Raw genomic sequence first — 14,409 nt, forward strand, 5'->3', positions numbered from 1 at the left:
TTGAACCAGTCTGTCTCAGAGTCCTCCAAGTGATCATGAGCAAACTGTAGACGAGCCTTGACATGACGCTTTGAAAGTAAAGGTACCTTACGGGCTCGTCTGGAACGGAGACCATTGCGGTGGAGTACGTTACTTATGGTATTGACTGAAACCAATGTCCCCACTGCCATGAGATCTTCCCGGAGCTCCTTCCTTGATGTCCTTGGGTTAGCCTTGACTCTTCGGACAAGCCTGGCCTCGGCACGGGAGGACACTTTCAAAGGCTGTCCTGGCCGTGGAAGGCTAACAGTAGTTCCATAAGCCTTCCACTTACGGATGATGCTCCCAACAGTGGAGACAGGTAGGCCCAACTCCTTGGAAAGGGTTTTGTACCCCTTGCCAGCCTTGTGACCCTCCACGATCTTGTCTCTGATGGCCTTGGAATGCTCCTTTGTCTTTCCCATGTTGACCATGTCTAAGTGCTGTTCACAAGTTAGGGGAGGGTCTTAAATAGTCAGAAAAGGCTGGCAAAAGAGATCTTTAATCCACACATGTGAAGCTCATTATTCTTGGTGCCTGAACTACTTCTTAATACTTTAGGGGGACCAAACAGAATTCTTGAGGTTTGAGGGGTTGAATAATAAATGACAATCTGAATTAACTTTTTACGTTTTAAAAAAAAAAAAAAAAAAAAAAAAAAAAAAAGAACAAAATTTGCTGCAGTGCATTTCCCACTTCCAGGCTGATCTACAGTACAAATGTCACAATGCCAAGTTAATTCCGCATGTGTCAACCAGCTAAATCTGCAGGGGGTTGAATACTACTTGTAGGCACTGTATATACAATTCTTTCCCCTTAAACACAGACTGTCCGAAGAAGAGAGATCTCAGCATGCCTGAGCTGATATTCGGATCGCACTCTGACATACAAGGCAATGAGTTTGCAGGAAACATCGGACTGCACTTGGATGACATCTGAGTGCAATTCAATTTCCCCGCAGTGACAGAATGGAGAAGATGAAGAAATTCTTTTATCCATCTTCTCCTCAGCCAAGAAAATTGGATCACACTCTGATCAGACTGTCATTTGTATAATCGGCCCGATTCTCTTAGATGAGAGAACTTATGGCCGGGAGCACCTGCTATAATTATATATATATTTTTATTACACACACACAGTGGTGTAGAAAGTGAGGGAAGTTAACAAATCTAAAAAAGAAATGGAGACATTGATCATAACTAATCCAAATCACAGCATATATCACAGGACTATAAATGCGTGGATGTGATTGGTTGTCACGGCCCCACTATCAGTACTTGGTCAGTATTTGGTCAGTATTTTTTCTCAGGAGTAGGAGCCAAAACCAGGTGAGGAACAATCAGAGAAAAGGTATAATAGAAACAAGTCACCAATTCTGCATTTATCACCCACTCCTGGTTTTGGCTCCCACTCCTGAGAAAAAATACTGACCGAATACTGACCAAGTACTGATAGTGGGGCTGTGGCCTAACTCCTCTACTCGCCCCTTGCAGCGCCGCTGATCAGTCTCCCCGCCATGCAGTGACCCACATACATGTAAGGAGACAAGGTCCCTATAGCACAAAGTGCACGTGCTCCCCTATAGGACATTGTACACACTGATGACTACAGTGTAGTATTTCCAGGTCGGACACAGTAACACGCGCTTGTTGTGCTTTTCCCAGCTGTGCCCGGCGCTGTACCGCACTCACCGCCTCCTCCGCACTCCCAGCTGCTGTACGTTCTATCTCCCGCCAGGATGACGCCACTTCCGGTTGCTGAGTTTGCGCCGGAAGTGTCGCTGCTGGGCCGGTGCTCGCTCCTATGGCTGGCAGCAGCAGCACGGCAGCAGCGTGCGGCTGTAAGGGCGTCCGGTCCTGCTTAGTGTGCGAGTCTCCAGCCGGGGGGATGCTGCAGGGGCCACAAAAGGTGACGGCTAATCTGCGGCTGTGTATGGTACAGGGACATGACGTGGTTTACTGGTGGTGGTGTAGACCCCCCACATATCAAGAAGTTGCTCTCTGCTGATTGACTACTATTATCATTTAAAGGGGTGGTCCGGAGGCCAGAGTAAATGTCCTCATAACTGCATATCTACTTAGTGCCATAATCTAATTTCTAATCTATTTGCATTAAAACTTCCCCATCCTTCTCCAGCTGTCACTATACAAACATTTTTCCTATTTTTTGTTCTTCACTTCCTTTTTGATGAAGCTTCGTTTGAGAATCCCAGTGCATGCTGGATACTCAAATGAAACGCCATCAGGGTGCAGAGGCCGCCGGTCACTGTCACAGCCCCAGCAGTCACTGCTGCAGTCCCTGCCCCCGCCCTGAAATGAAGCATTGTTAGTGATGGGCTAGTCCCTGTACAATGTGCACAATGACAGTGCGTGCTCTGTTGCCAGCTCAGATTAGCAGTAACGAGCCGGCACCAGAGCGCGTTGTCAGAATTGCCAGCGTGCAGAGACCAGTGACGTCACTTTTGGGGGGCGGCGCTGGTTTCCGCTTACCGGATATTCTGACGGCTCGTTACTGCTGATCGGAGCAGACAACTGAGAGCGTGCTATTACTGTACACAGCGAGCAGGGACTAGCCCATCACTGGTGATACTTTGTTTCAGTGATGGGTAATGGAGCAGGTGTTATGGCCTCTGACCCATGCTGACACTTCATTTCAGTATCCCAGCATGCACTGGGATTCTCAAACGAAGTGTCATAACGTAGGTAAAAAAACTAGAAAAACAGAGTAGTTAGGGAGTTTTTAATTCAAGTGTATTACATAATAATTTAGATTATGGCATCAAATAGGAATTAAGGAGAAAAATAACTGGACCACCTCTTTAAAGGGTTACTCTGACCATAAATATATATAAACCTATAAAGAATTGCGTTCAAAAGCTCTTATATGAGAAAATACATTTTTTTAACATGTTTGAAATTAAAGATACAGGATTTTAAAACAACCACATTTGTCAGAGTCGACATGACGGAGATGCTAAATACTGGCAATATAGTACAATATGCAGTGCTGATATTTGATAGGAATGGGATATATAAATGATACAATGATGTAATTGCAAGATATGATATCAGTACATGTATATTCATTATACACCCAGTGGTATGGTGGATGAGCAAGAGTCAGTGTAAGGGGTCATTCACATGTCAGTGTGTCCGGTATGTGTGGTGACAGTTTCCACACGTACTGGAGACACTGACACACGTAGATCCATTCAAATCAATGGGTCTGTGCAAATGTCAGTGTGTTTTCACGGACCGTGTGTCTGTGGGCAAAACACGCTGACATGTCCGTTTTTTACCAGCAGCATGGGCTGCAAAACGTCCCACACACTGATGATACACGGATGGCATCAGTGTGACACGTACCGGCTCCTGGGAATCAGTGTACAGTTAGCGCTGTCCTCAAGCGCCAGGTGCTGCAGGCATCTGTCATCATTGTCCCCTGCTGGCTCTGAGATCAGAATGGGCAAGGGACAATGCTGACAGTTGTATTCTGTCCCCGCTGTGTCCAGAAAGTGTAAAATAAGAATAAAATAAACACATTTTACTCACCTTTACACCTAATTCCCTGGAGCCATTGTCTCCTGTAAAAAAAATTAACTAAAAAACAACCATAATACTCACCTGTCCGACATACTGTCTGTAATCCATCTGACCGACAATTCTGCATCAGTGTCTGCAGTGGCTTGAGGCGAGCACACACGCTGAGGAGCAGAGGGGAATGACTCACTGCAGCGAGCGGGCCCCTGAACTGCGGTGAGCTCAGTGAGTGACAGGACACCGTTCGGTAAGTTCAGGTGCCCGCCCACTGGAGAGCGCCATATTCCTCTGCTCCTCAGCGTGTGCGGTCAGATGGATTACAGTGTGGGACACTTATTTCATCTTCGGACAGGTGAGTATAAGGATTTTTTAATTTTATTCTTATTTTTACACTAGGAGTAGGAGACAGCGGGAGCAGAATACTACTTTCAACATTGTCCCCTGCTGGCGCTTTTTATCCATGTAATGTATGATACATGTTACACTGACACTTGCTCATCCACCGTACCACCTGGTGTATTATCAATATGCATATGCTTATATCTGGTAATTAATCCGATCACTTCTAGTGATGATACTATGATTTATACAAGCCCCAATGTACTCATTGCTGCGGCATAAAGTTGCGTCACCCTTTGGATTCATCCGCACTGAAAAGCGTAGTTCAGTACTACTGGTGTATGAAGTCAACACTACCTATGCCAGGCAGGACTTCTGTCAAGGCAGAGAGGGCATGCCAACGGCTAGGAGACTGCACCAATTACCACTGCCACACCACCCAGATGACTATTGACCGCAGGAGATGGCTGTTATATAACTTCAATTCCAAAGCCACATCCGATTTTTACCAAATTGCTGCCGATTTTAGCCACACAGATTGTACAGATGAAGTGCCTGGTTTCATTGTGCTTCACCGTGTACTAGCCATTAGGCTGAATGCCACATTGCAAAACTGCAGCAATTTGTCCACACTAACATCCTGAGACTATTGCAGGTTACATAACCTCTCAGGCTTTGTTCATACGTTGCAGTATTTTCAAATTATTATTAAAAAAAAAATCCTGGCAAAAAATAGTTTTACTGCAGTGGTGGCAAAAAAAAAAAGAAAACACGCTGCGGTTTCGACATGTGAACTCAGCCTTAGGCCTACACACTTTGTTTTAGGTAACCCTGTGATAATTTATAGGCATTTGATCACTTCATTAAGGCCACGGCCCCACTATCAGTATTCGGTCAGCATTTTTTCTCAGGAGTGGGTGATAAATGCAGAATTGGTGCACTGGTTTCTACTATACCTTTTCTCTGATTGTTCCTCACCTGGTTTTGGTTCCCACTCCTGAGAAGAATACTGACCAAATACTGATAGTGTGGCCGTGGCCTTATGGTTAAAATTGCACCAAGCAACTTTATGATTTACTTCTTTAAATGATTAGAAATCCTTTCCATTCTTAAGAATAAAGAGGTTTTTAATTTTGTTTACTGCTGGTTGCCTAGATTACCAGCCACCCCTGCAATCATTAATCGCCAGCCGATCTCCTAGATGAGGAGTGCCGAGCTTGTAAGCACTGCACTGGATTTGGTGATCTTTTCTGCACTAGATTGTTTTGATGCTAACGAGTGATTGTCCGTACATGGTGCCAGGCGATGCTATGCCACTAGGCGTGAATGATCACTGCAGGACAGTAATGATCGCTATGCACTTGCCGGTTTCTTTCCTTTGCTTTTTCAAAGTACCTATATATGATTTTTTTTCTTACTTTTTCTACATTATTCTATAGGCTTTATCATTTGTGTACATCCCTGAGGAAGGTGTCTGTAAAGGAGCAGAGCGGACCGAGGCAGCCGGCTGGTGCTTCCCATTCCCTGGTGTGACTTTGATAGAAGAGTTTGTTACAGAAAATGAGGAGCGGGATATGGTGCAGGTCATGGATCAGGATGAATGGAGGCTTTCACAGTCTGGCCGAAGAAAACAGGCATGTATTTTCTGTTAAATGCATGAAAATGAAACACAGTCCAAACTGCTAATAATGTTCGCTATGAATTGCTATATTTGCTGTATTTGGTCTTTTGTCTCAATTTAGTACTTCAGAGCTGGGAATCCTAATCCATAGAGCAACTACAGAGATTATCCCTTGTAACCAGGTCTTGCTAGTGGCCCTGATTGTGTCCATCAGCTGGAAACTTTACCGCTGCTGTAGTTACATCACTGAGTCCTGTTCATTATAAGAATCTATACATTTCTTAACCTTCAAGGTTTGGTAAAGTAGTGAAGATATTATCCTCTGCTATGTACAGTGCCACCACTGCAACAAGTCTTGACCCTCTGCTGTGAGACAAATTGCTTTCCCAAAGTACTTGTAAATTGATGATATAATGGGATTACATGTGGTCTAGTGTTTAAAGAGAATCAGCAGAGGTTTTGTATTTAATCTGAGATTAACACAATATAGGGCACAATAGGCTGATTGCAGGGATGCGTCACTTATTAGGCTGTGTGCTGTAGTTTCAATACAATCAGTGTTTTATCAGCAGGAGATTATCACTACAGGACTACATCTCACTTGCAGACTAGTCCAGCTAATCTGTTTAACCCCGCACCCACCACTGATTGGCAGCTTTCTGCCTATGCACAGTGTACACAGGAGGCTGCCAGTCAGTGATGTGGACGTCGTTATTCACAGCCCAAAAGTCTTTGCTCTGCTACATGTACTGCAAAGAAACAAGGATTCTATCAAAACTACACCAAGTACCCCAGTAAGTGATACATCGCTGGGATCAGGCGTTCTGCCCCTACATTATGCTGTTCTCAGATTATATAACCAAAACCTGCTGACAGATTCCCTTTAAATGACACGACTTGTGCTTTCTCTGCTTGTTTTTGTATGCAAGTAATGTTCCTAACAAACTTGATCTAAAAGACTGTTACAATATTACATTTTTATTATTATTATTGCTCTATATATGGGGACATATAGGAAGTACATAGATCAGGCATGTGATACCCTAATACAAATGGCCTCACCAGCTCCTGAATAGCCATCATGGCTAATTCATCAAACAATAGTTTTAGCCATAAATTGTGGCAGAAGTTGTTGCAAATTGTTGCCTGCGCCAAAAGTGTGTGTATATATATATATATATATATATATATATATATATATATATATATATATACATATATATATATATATATATATATATATATATATATAGAAGTAATGCAGTTCAGAACTCATATACAGTGGGTACGAAAAGTATTTAGACCCCTTTGAATTTTTCACTCTTTGTTTCATTGCAGCCATTTGGTAAATTCTAAAAAGTTCATTTTTTTCTCAAAAGTACACTCTGCACTCCATCGTGACAGAAAAAAAAACAGAAATGTAGAAATTTTTGCAAATTTATTAAAAAAAGACCCACTGTATACCTTCACGCGATTATACTGCATTTGTGTCTGTCGTTCAGTTTTGGGGCAGACAACAACATACATTTTCTCTGTTAACAATTGTATTCCTCTGATTCTTGGGGGGAAGCTTTTTATCTTAGATGACCCCTTAGAATAGTTTTCATCTCTTGGAATAATTCATGAAGTTAAAAGAGATAAAATATAAAGCATTTCTCAAATAGATTTAATAAAGCTAAAAATGCTGTGCCTTCTTTAGCGATGAAGATCTTGACCCCTTAAGAAAGTTAGATTGAAGTCTGGCTCTTCACTGTCTCACTGTTTTGACAGCTGTGTGATGTTTTATGCTTATGAGCTGGAAGATATAATTGTGTGGGGAGAGACTGGGAGTGTGCAGCTTGTAAACACAGCAGAGATCTGTGCTGGTGTCTTATCTCACCAGATCAATCAAAAATCAAATTAAAACCTGCATCCATGTAATACCGATTGGAATCATCTGCTTTGCTAATGACACATATTTGAGAAAAGCCTTATAATTTAATCTACGGTCACTTATGTTTTTCTCATCACTGCTGTGTCTTTTCTAAATCCAGTCCCTATTCTTAATCCTTTGCCGAATGCATTTATACATATGGTGGGAATCTGCAGTAGAACAATTGGGCATCCAGGTCACATGTTTGGCTTGTGTTGAATTATCTGTAACTTTTATTTATGTCCACAGGATTTTGGTCCAAAGGTGAACTTTAAGAAGCAAAAAATCAAAGTTGCCAATTTCAGTGGTCTTCCAAGTTTTAGCAAAGTTCTATGGGAAAGGATGAAGAATCACTCTGTCCTGAAAGGGTTCCTACCTGTTGAGCAATGTAATCTGGATTACAGTTCTGACAGGGGGTCTGCCATCGACCCCCACTTTGATGACTCTTGGCTTTGGGGAGAAAGACTAGTAAGTCTGAATCTTCTTACAGATACTGTGCTCACGATGACGAGTTCTTCTGTAGACAATCTGCCGCTGATATCTACATCGGATCGACATAGTGAACGTAATGGAAACTGTCTACAGCCTGGAATCAATAGCGATGTGGTTAATATACAGTCTAACCTCCAGGACGATGCAGGCGCTCGCACATCAAAGTCTGCCTTGGTTCCCTATAGTGATGTGGAAGTAGCTATACATCTCCCGCGAAGGTCGTTGGTGGTTTTATATGGAGATGCACGTTATACTTGGATGCATGCAATTCACAGAGAACACATCAAGCAGCGCAGAGTTTGTAGTACATTCAGAGAACTGTCAGCAGAGTTTAGCGCGGGGGGCAAGGAAGAGTCACAGGGACAAATGCTGCTGGATATAGCTCTTGGCTTTCATGGGAAATCAGTTTAAACACTCATCACTTTCATGTCCTTTCTATTTATGGGGCTGTTCACACTACGTTCTGCAGTGTGTGCCTTCCTTCGTGTTGGGCTTCTGCCTGAATCCTCAAAAGGGAATTCAGACCTGCCCCTGACAGAGGCATTGAGTTGTGTAAGGCAAGTAGGAGTCCCAAGTAAAAACTTTGAGCTCTAATCGCACTCTTAACTTGTTTGGTAACAAAAAAAATATAAAGTGAAAATCAATAAAAAAAAAAATTATGTTTAAAGGGAATCTTGTCAGTAGGATCAACCCTCCTAAACCGACTAGATGGACATGTAGGTCATAGGAAGTTGAATAAAATGATACCTTGATATCTGTGATCCAACGTCTTATTCCAGAGAAATCCACATTTTTCTTATATGTAAATGACCGCTTTCTGGAAAATAACTCTGCTTCCAGAACTTATTTTACATGAAGGGGGAGTTACTACTGTGAGACAAGTAACTAACACAGTACAGGAGAAATGAACTTTGTCTTCTTGCAAACACATCTGTTGCAGCTCTCTGAGCTCTGCTGTATTGCATCACTGTCTGCCTGTGAGATGGAAGTTGAAGCTGAGAGAGACCTGCAGATGTGTGAGGTATAATCACACACAGCTCTGCAGTGAGATCAGGAGAGCAGAGAGCGGCCATCATACATCACACTGGGAACTGCCCCTTCATGTACAAGCAGCTCTGGTGGCAGAGTTGTCTTCCAGTCATCGTCCTCCCCAGAGCCTGGAAGAGGGCATTTATATAAGTATAAAAGATGATTTATCCACAACAAGGCAACTGATATGAGGCATACAGGGATCACTCTACTTTGCAGTCTATAACCTGTATGCCCATCTTAATAGTTTAGATCGGTGAAATGTGGTGACAGATTCCCTTTAAATTCTATCTTTTTCCATAATTCAAATATAATGAAATTTTAAAAATATATATATTCGGTATTGCCATGTCTGTAAAAGTCTGAGCATGGAAAATATGAAGAGAACCCATACAGTAAGTGCTATAAAGAAAACAATATCTAAAGATCACATCAAGACGCCTCCCCCAAAAATAGATCAAAATATTGCATGTTCCTCCAGATGGTATCAATAAAAACTGCAGCTCAGAACCCCAAAAAAAACAAGCTGCATCGACATACACAGGAATAAGTTATGGTTTTCAGAAAATATATTGGGATAAAAAGTGGTTGTAATGAGGTGGACATAGCCTTTAAAGGAGTATTCCGGTCACAAAAACTTATCACCTATGCTGTGAGCAGATGATCTTTTCTATTAACCAAAATACCCCTTTAATTCTGTACATATTGCCTTGGCATAGACATTGTTGGTTTTGTATCTCAATCCCACAAAGTTTTTTTTGTTTTTGTTTTTTTAAGAAAAATGGTAAATGGAATAGAAAGTGTTTTGAATTTATGAAATGTTTTAAAGGGAGTCTGTCAGCAACATTTCATCCCTCAAACTATTTATATGTAGGTGTATCTCTTTCATAAACAAGTCCAGCAATACCCTTACATGGCCAGTCTATTTCTCTTTTACTGAGAAATCAGCATTTGAATTGATATGTAAATGAAGCCTCTGTCACTCCAGCTCTATTCCTCGCCCATTTATTTGCCTGAAGTCACAAAACATATAGGCTGTCAGTCAAGCAGTAGGAGTCGACAGCAGTGCTGGATGGGAAATAGAGCTGGAGTGACAGAGGTTTCAGATGTATTATAGCGCTTCGGCTTTATTTTTATATCATTTCTAATTTCAATTTCTCAATGATAGAGGAACGGACTGGCCATGCAAAGGTATTGCTGGACATGTCTTTGAGAGATACACCCACATATAAATAGTTTGGGGTATGAAATCCTGCTGACAGATTCCCTTTAAAAAATGTTTTTATATTTTTCCAATTTTTAGTTTTTTAATTTCTAAACATTAAATGTTTCCACTATTCGGTCTCGCTCTCTGAGTACAGTACCTGGTTGAGTAACACAGATGTGTTACATGGTTTCAAAATCTTATTATGATGTTCGAGCTTCACGTACACATTCATTATAGTTTTTGGTCAATTCTGCCCATTTAGAAGGAATCCACTGACAAACTAATGTGAATAAGCGGTGATTGACTGCCCCAGACTTCTCTGCTTGGAAGTAGTTGGGCTGGATTCAACCTTTCACTTCTCTGGGATGTAAGTGACCAAGAAGAGACTAGTGATTAATTTCTTAAAAAAAAAACAAAAAAAAACTTAAAGCACCACTCCAGCGGGTTTTTCTTTTTTTTTCTTCTTGCAACGCTGGAGTGGTATCAGTTCCCTGCCCCCAGTTATATATTTACCAGCTGCCATCTTCATCTGTTATCGGTGCTGCTCTGGTCATCTTCTGTAGGTTGTGACCCGCCGGATCTCTCCAGTGTTTGCTACCGTGCTGGAAGTCACAACTCAATGTAAGTCTATGAGAACCAGGACGAGGTCAGAACAATGTTCTTATAGACTTACAGTGAGAGCTTGTGATGGTTATCTCTGACATCCTGTCAGTCAAAAGTTGCAGTCACAAGATGGCGGTATGGGACCGGAACTGCTTCAGGAATAGCAGAAGACGGCAGCTAGTGAGTAAAAGACTAGGGTCAGAGAACTTAAGTTAGTGGCACCACTCCAGCACTGAAATAAAACAAATGCTGGAGAGGTTCTTTAAACTGGTGTTCAGCAGTGCCTGAGTAGGAATGCCTGAGATCTCGATCCACCTCTTCCCCATGGATTAAAAGTTTCTCCGGCATTTCCTCTCTAGAATAAGTTCCCACAATAAGTTTTTAATTCTGCCTTTTTTACTTTTCACAAAAAATGCAGCATCTTATAGTTTCAGCAAAGTGGATAGGATTTATAGTAATCTCACACCAACTGTTTTTTTTTTAAAAACTGTGCAATCTGACCTGCTGTGCGTGTTTGAAATTCACAACATGCCAATTTCTCTTGCGGGTACGCTGAGATTTATGTGAGGATTTTCCCCATACACTTGCATTAAATGCGGAAAATCCCCATGACTGTGTGAATAAAGTTTTAGCTAAGCAAAATACCAGGAAGTATCAAAAACAATGCAGCTTTATTTCAAACATGACAAACCAATAAGAGACAATAAAAACCAAAGTCAAAAACACGGTAAAAACGCAATGAAAAATCAAAAGTGACCTAAGATACCTAATAGGTGCAGAAATGCTACAGAGAAGCTGCAATATTAAAAACTCACCAAATACTCATCATGGGAACGTAGTCTTATGTATATCCACCATTCCTGATGATTCAATTCACTTTAGAGCAGGTGCAGACGACAGTATTTTCTCTCATCTGAGAGAATCTGGTCAATAATGCAAATCAAACTCTGATCAGAGTCTGAGCATAGTGTGATACAATTCTCTCAGATGAGAAGATGGAGAAAAAAATTTCTCCATTCGATGAGGCTGTGAAAAATCACACCGCACTCAGATGTCATCCGAGTGCAGTCTGATGATTTTCGTGTACTCATTTGACTTGCGTGGCCGAGTGCAATCCCAAAATCGTATCAAACTGCAGGCTGCGATTTTCTCTTCTATTTCCTCGTACGGAGAAAAAATCTGAAGTGCACAGCCTCATAGAATAACATTGGTTTGAGTGCAATGCAGTGTTTTGTAGGATTGCACTTGGACCGAAAATACGGCCATGTCCACGAGACCTTAGAGATACAGTTGAAACCAGAAGTTTACATACACTTTATAAAAAGACACATATGCATGTTTTTCTCAATATCTGACATGAAATCAGAATAAACCTTTCCCATTTTAGGTCAATTAGGATTACCATCATTTTTAATATTTGCCAAATGCCAGAATAATGAGAGCGAGAGAATGTTTTAAGGCATTTTTATTACTTACTGCAAAGTCAAAAGTTTACATACATTTCATTAGTATTTAGCATCATTGCCCTTAAACTGAATGAATTGGGTCAAACGTTTGGGATATCCTTCCACAAGCTTCTCACAATAGTTGGTCGGAATTTGGGCCCATTCCTCCCGACAAAACTGGTGTAACTGATCCAGGTTTGTAGGTCGCCTTGCTCCTTCCTGCCTTTTCAGCCTTGCCCATAAATTTTCAATAGGATTGAGATCAGGGCTTTGTGATGGCCAATCCAAAACATTGACTTTGTTATCCTTAAGCCACTTTGTTACCATTTTGGCAGTATGCTTCGGGTCATTGTCCATTTGGAAGACCCATTTCCGCCCAAGCTTTAACCTCCTGGCTGATGTCTTGAGATGTTGCTTCAGTATTGCCACATAATCTTCGTTTGTCATGATGCCATGTATTTTGTAAAGTGCACCAGTCCCTCTTGCTGCAAAACAACCCCACAACATGATGCTGACACCCTCGTGTTTCACAGTTGGGATGGTGTTCTTAGGCTTCCAAGCTTCTCCCTTTTTCCTCCAAACATAACGATGGTCATTATGCCCAAAAAGTTCAATTTTAGTTTCATCAGACCACAGGACATGTCTCCAGAAATTAAGATCTTTGTTCCTGTGTGCATTTGCAAACATTAATCTGTCTTTTTTATGTTTCTTTTGGAGTAATGGCTTCTTCCTGGCAGAGCGACCTTTCAGCCCATATTGATACAGTACTTGTTTCACAGTGGTTATTTACACAATCTTACCAGCTTCCACCATCATCTTCACAAGGTCTTTTGCTTTTGTCCTTGGGTTGATATGCACATGTCCTCTCTGGGACACAGAACCCGTCTCCTTCCTGAGCAGTATGATGGCTGGAAATTCCCATCTTGTTTGTACTTGCGTATAATTGTTTGTACAGATGAACGAGACACCTTCAGCTATCTTGAAATTGTACCCAAGGATGATCCAGATTTGTGCAAGTCCACAATTCTCTTCCTGATATCTTAGCTGATTTCTTTAGACTTTCCCATGATGCTACACAAAGAAGCAGTGTGTTTCAAGTGTGCATTAAAATACATCCACAGGTGTATGTCATGGGTGTGTCAGAAGTGACAGACAGTCGCCCTGCAGTTGGTAACAGGAGATCTCTACGTTTGGCATTACAGACACCTTCCTTAGAGGCTGTCTCTCTAAGACCCATTGGCTACCTTCCTCTGGCTAATTAACACCCTGGCCTGGGTGTATAAATACCTGATGTCTGCTAGAGGGAGGGGCCAGCGATACATTACCCTTTGTGAAGGCTCGGAGCAAGTGCATTACTTCATCTCTCTGGAGCTATGAGGACTGAGGACGGGTGTTCATCTCTCTGAAGTCAACTAAAAGCTAAGCTATCTTTCCTTGTTTGTTCCCTCTTGTTGTCTTTAGTGATCAGTGGGGATCGACTAGCGCTCATCCCCCTCCCTTCTCTAGCCAGGGCCAAATGCCAGGGAAAGACAGGGCGAGGTTCGCATGCGGCGATTGGTGAAAGCCAATACAGGGACATTAGTGGAGTCAGGGTGACACTAGACCAGCCTAGGAGGTCTCCACTCACCCCTTTCCCTCTTCCCTTTGTGTTGCACTAAGTTATTCCCACACCTTACGTGACACTGTGTCTCGAATTAACTCGGCTTCCAAACACATGACATCATCATATGGGCAGTCCAGAATTGTTTAAAGGCGTAGTAATCTTAGTGTATGTAAACTTTTGACTTTGCAGTAAGTAATAAAAATGCCTTAAAACATTCTCTCTCTCATTATTCTGCCACTTGGCAAATATTAAACATTATAGTAATCCTAATTGACCTAAAATGGGAAAGGCTTATTCTGATTTCATGTCAGACATTGAGAAAAACATTAATTTGTGTCTTTATATAGTGTATGTAAACTTCTGTTTCAACTGTATGTTCCCCCAGGGTGAGTGGATTGGGCTTAATCCAACAGCTCACTAAAACAAATGCTTCATCAGGCATGTAAAGTTAAATTCCTATTGCGGTATATTGGTCTATATCTAGATTTCCCAACAAACCCCAAAGACAAGTCTTGGTTTCAGGGAAAAGTGATTTCTTGTATAGAAAAACTGTCTCATTTTCATCAGTGTTTGCTCTTTGTCAGTTTTTACCATCAGTTTC

The 14,409-nt window shown here is 41.7% G+C and overlaps 2 protein-coding genes across 2 annotated transcripts in view; one reads left to right on the forward strand and one right to left on the reverse strand.

The window, feature by feature from the left end:
- The window catches only part of LRWD1 (leucine rich repeats and WD repeat domain containing 1), a 53,746-nt gene extending 51,950 nt beyond the window's left edge, over positions 1 to 1,796 (reverse strand). Inside the window, exon 1 of the mRNA XM_073667754.1 lies at positions 1,710 to 1,796. The gene's annotated coding sequence lies outside the window, so the exon portion shown is untranslated. The remainder of the gene's footprint in view (positions 1 to 1,709) is intronic.
- Positions 1,750 to 10,292, forward strand: ALKBH4 (alkB homolog 4, lysine demethylase). The gene is made up of 3 exons (XM_073667756.1): positions 1,750 to 1,926; positions 5,336 to 5,530; positions 7,679 to 10,292. Exons 1-3 carry the CDS (start codon positions 1,822 to 1,824, stop codon positions 8,330 to 8,332), a joined length of 954 nt encoding a protein of 317 aa, XP_073523857.1. The 5' UTR covers positions 1,750 to 1,821; the 3' UTR covers positions 8,333 to 10,292.
- Positions 10,293 to 14,409: the final 4,117 nt, after the last annotated feature.

Source organism: Phyllobates terribilis, unplaced genomic scaffold, assembly GCF_046119375.1.
Source record: "Phyllobates terribilis strain yellow unplaced genomic scaffold, ASM4611937v1 Scaffold_2__4_contigs__length_985480577, whole genome shotgun sequence".
NCBI classification, from domain to species: Eukaryota; Metazoa; Chordata; class Amphibia; order Anura; family Dendrobatidae; genus Phyllobates; species Phyllobates terribilis.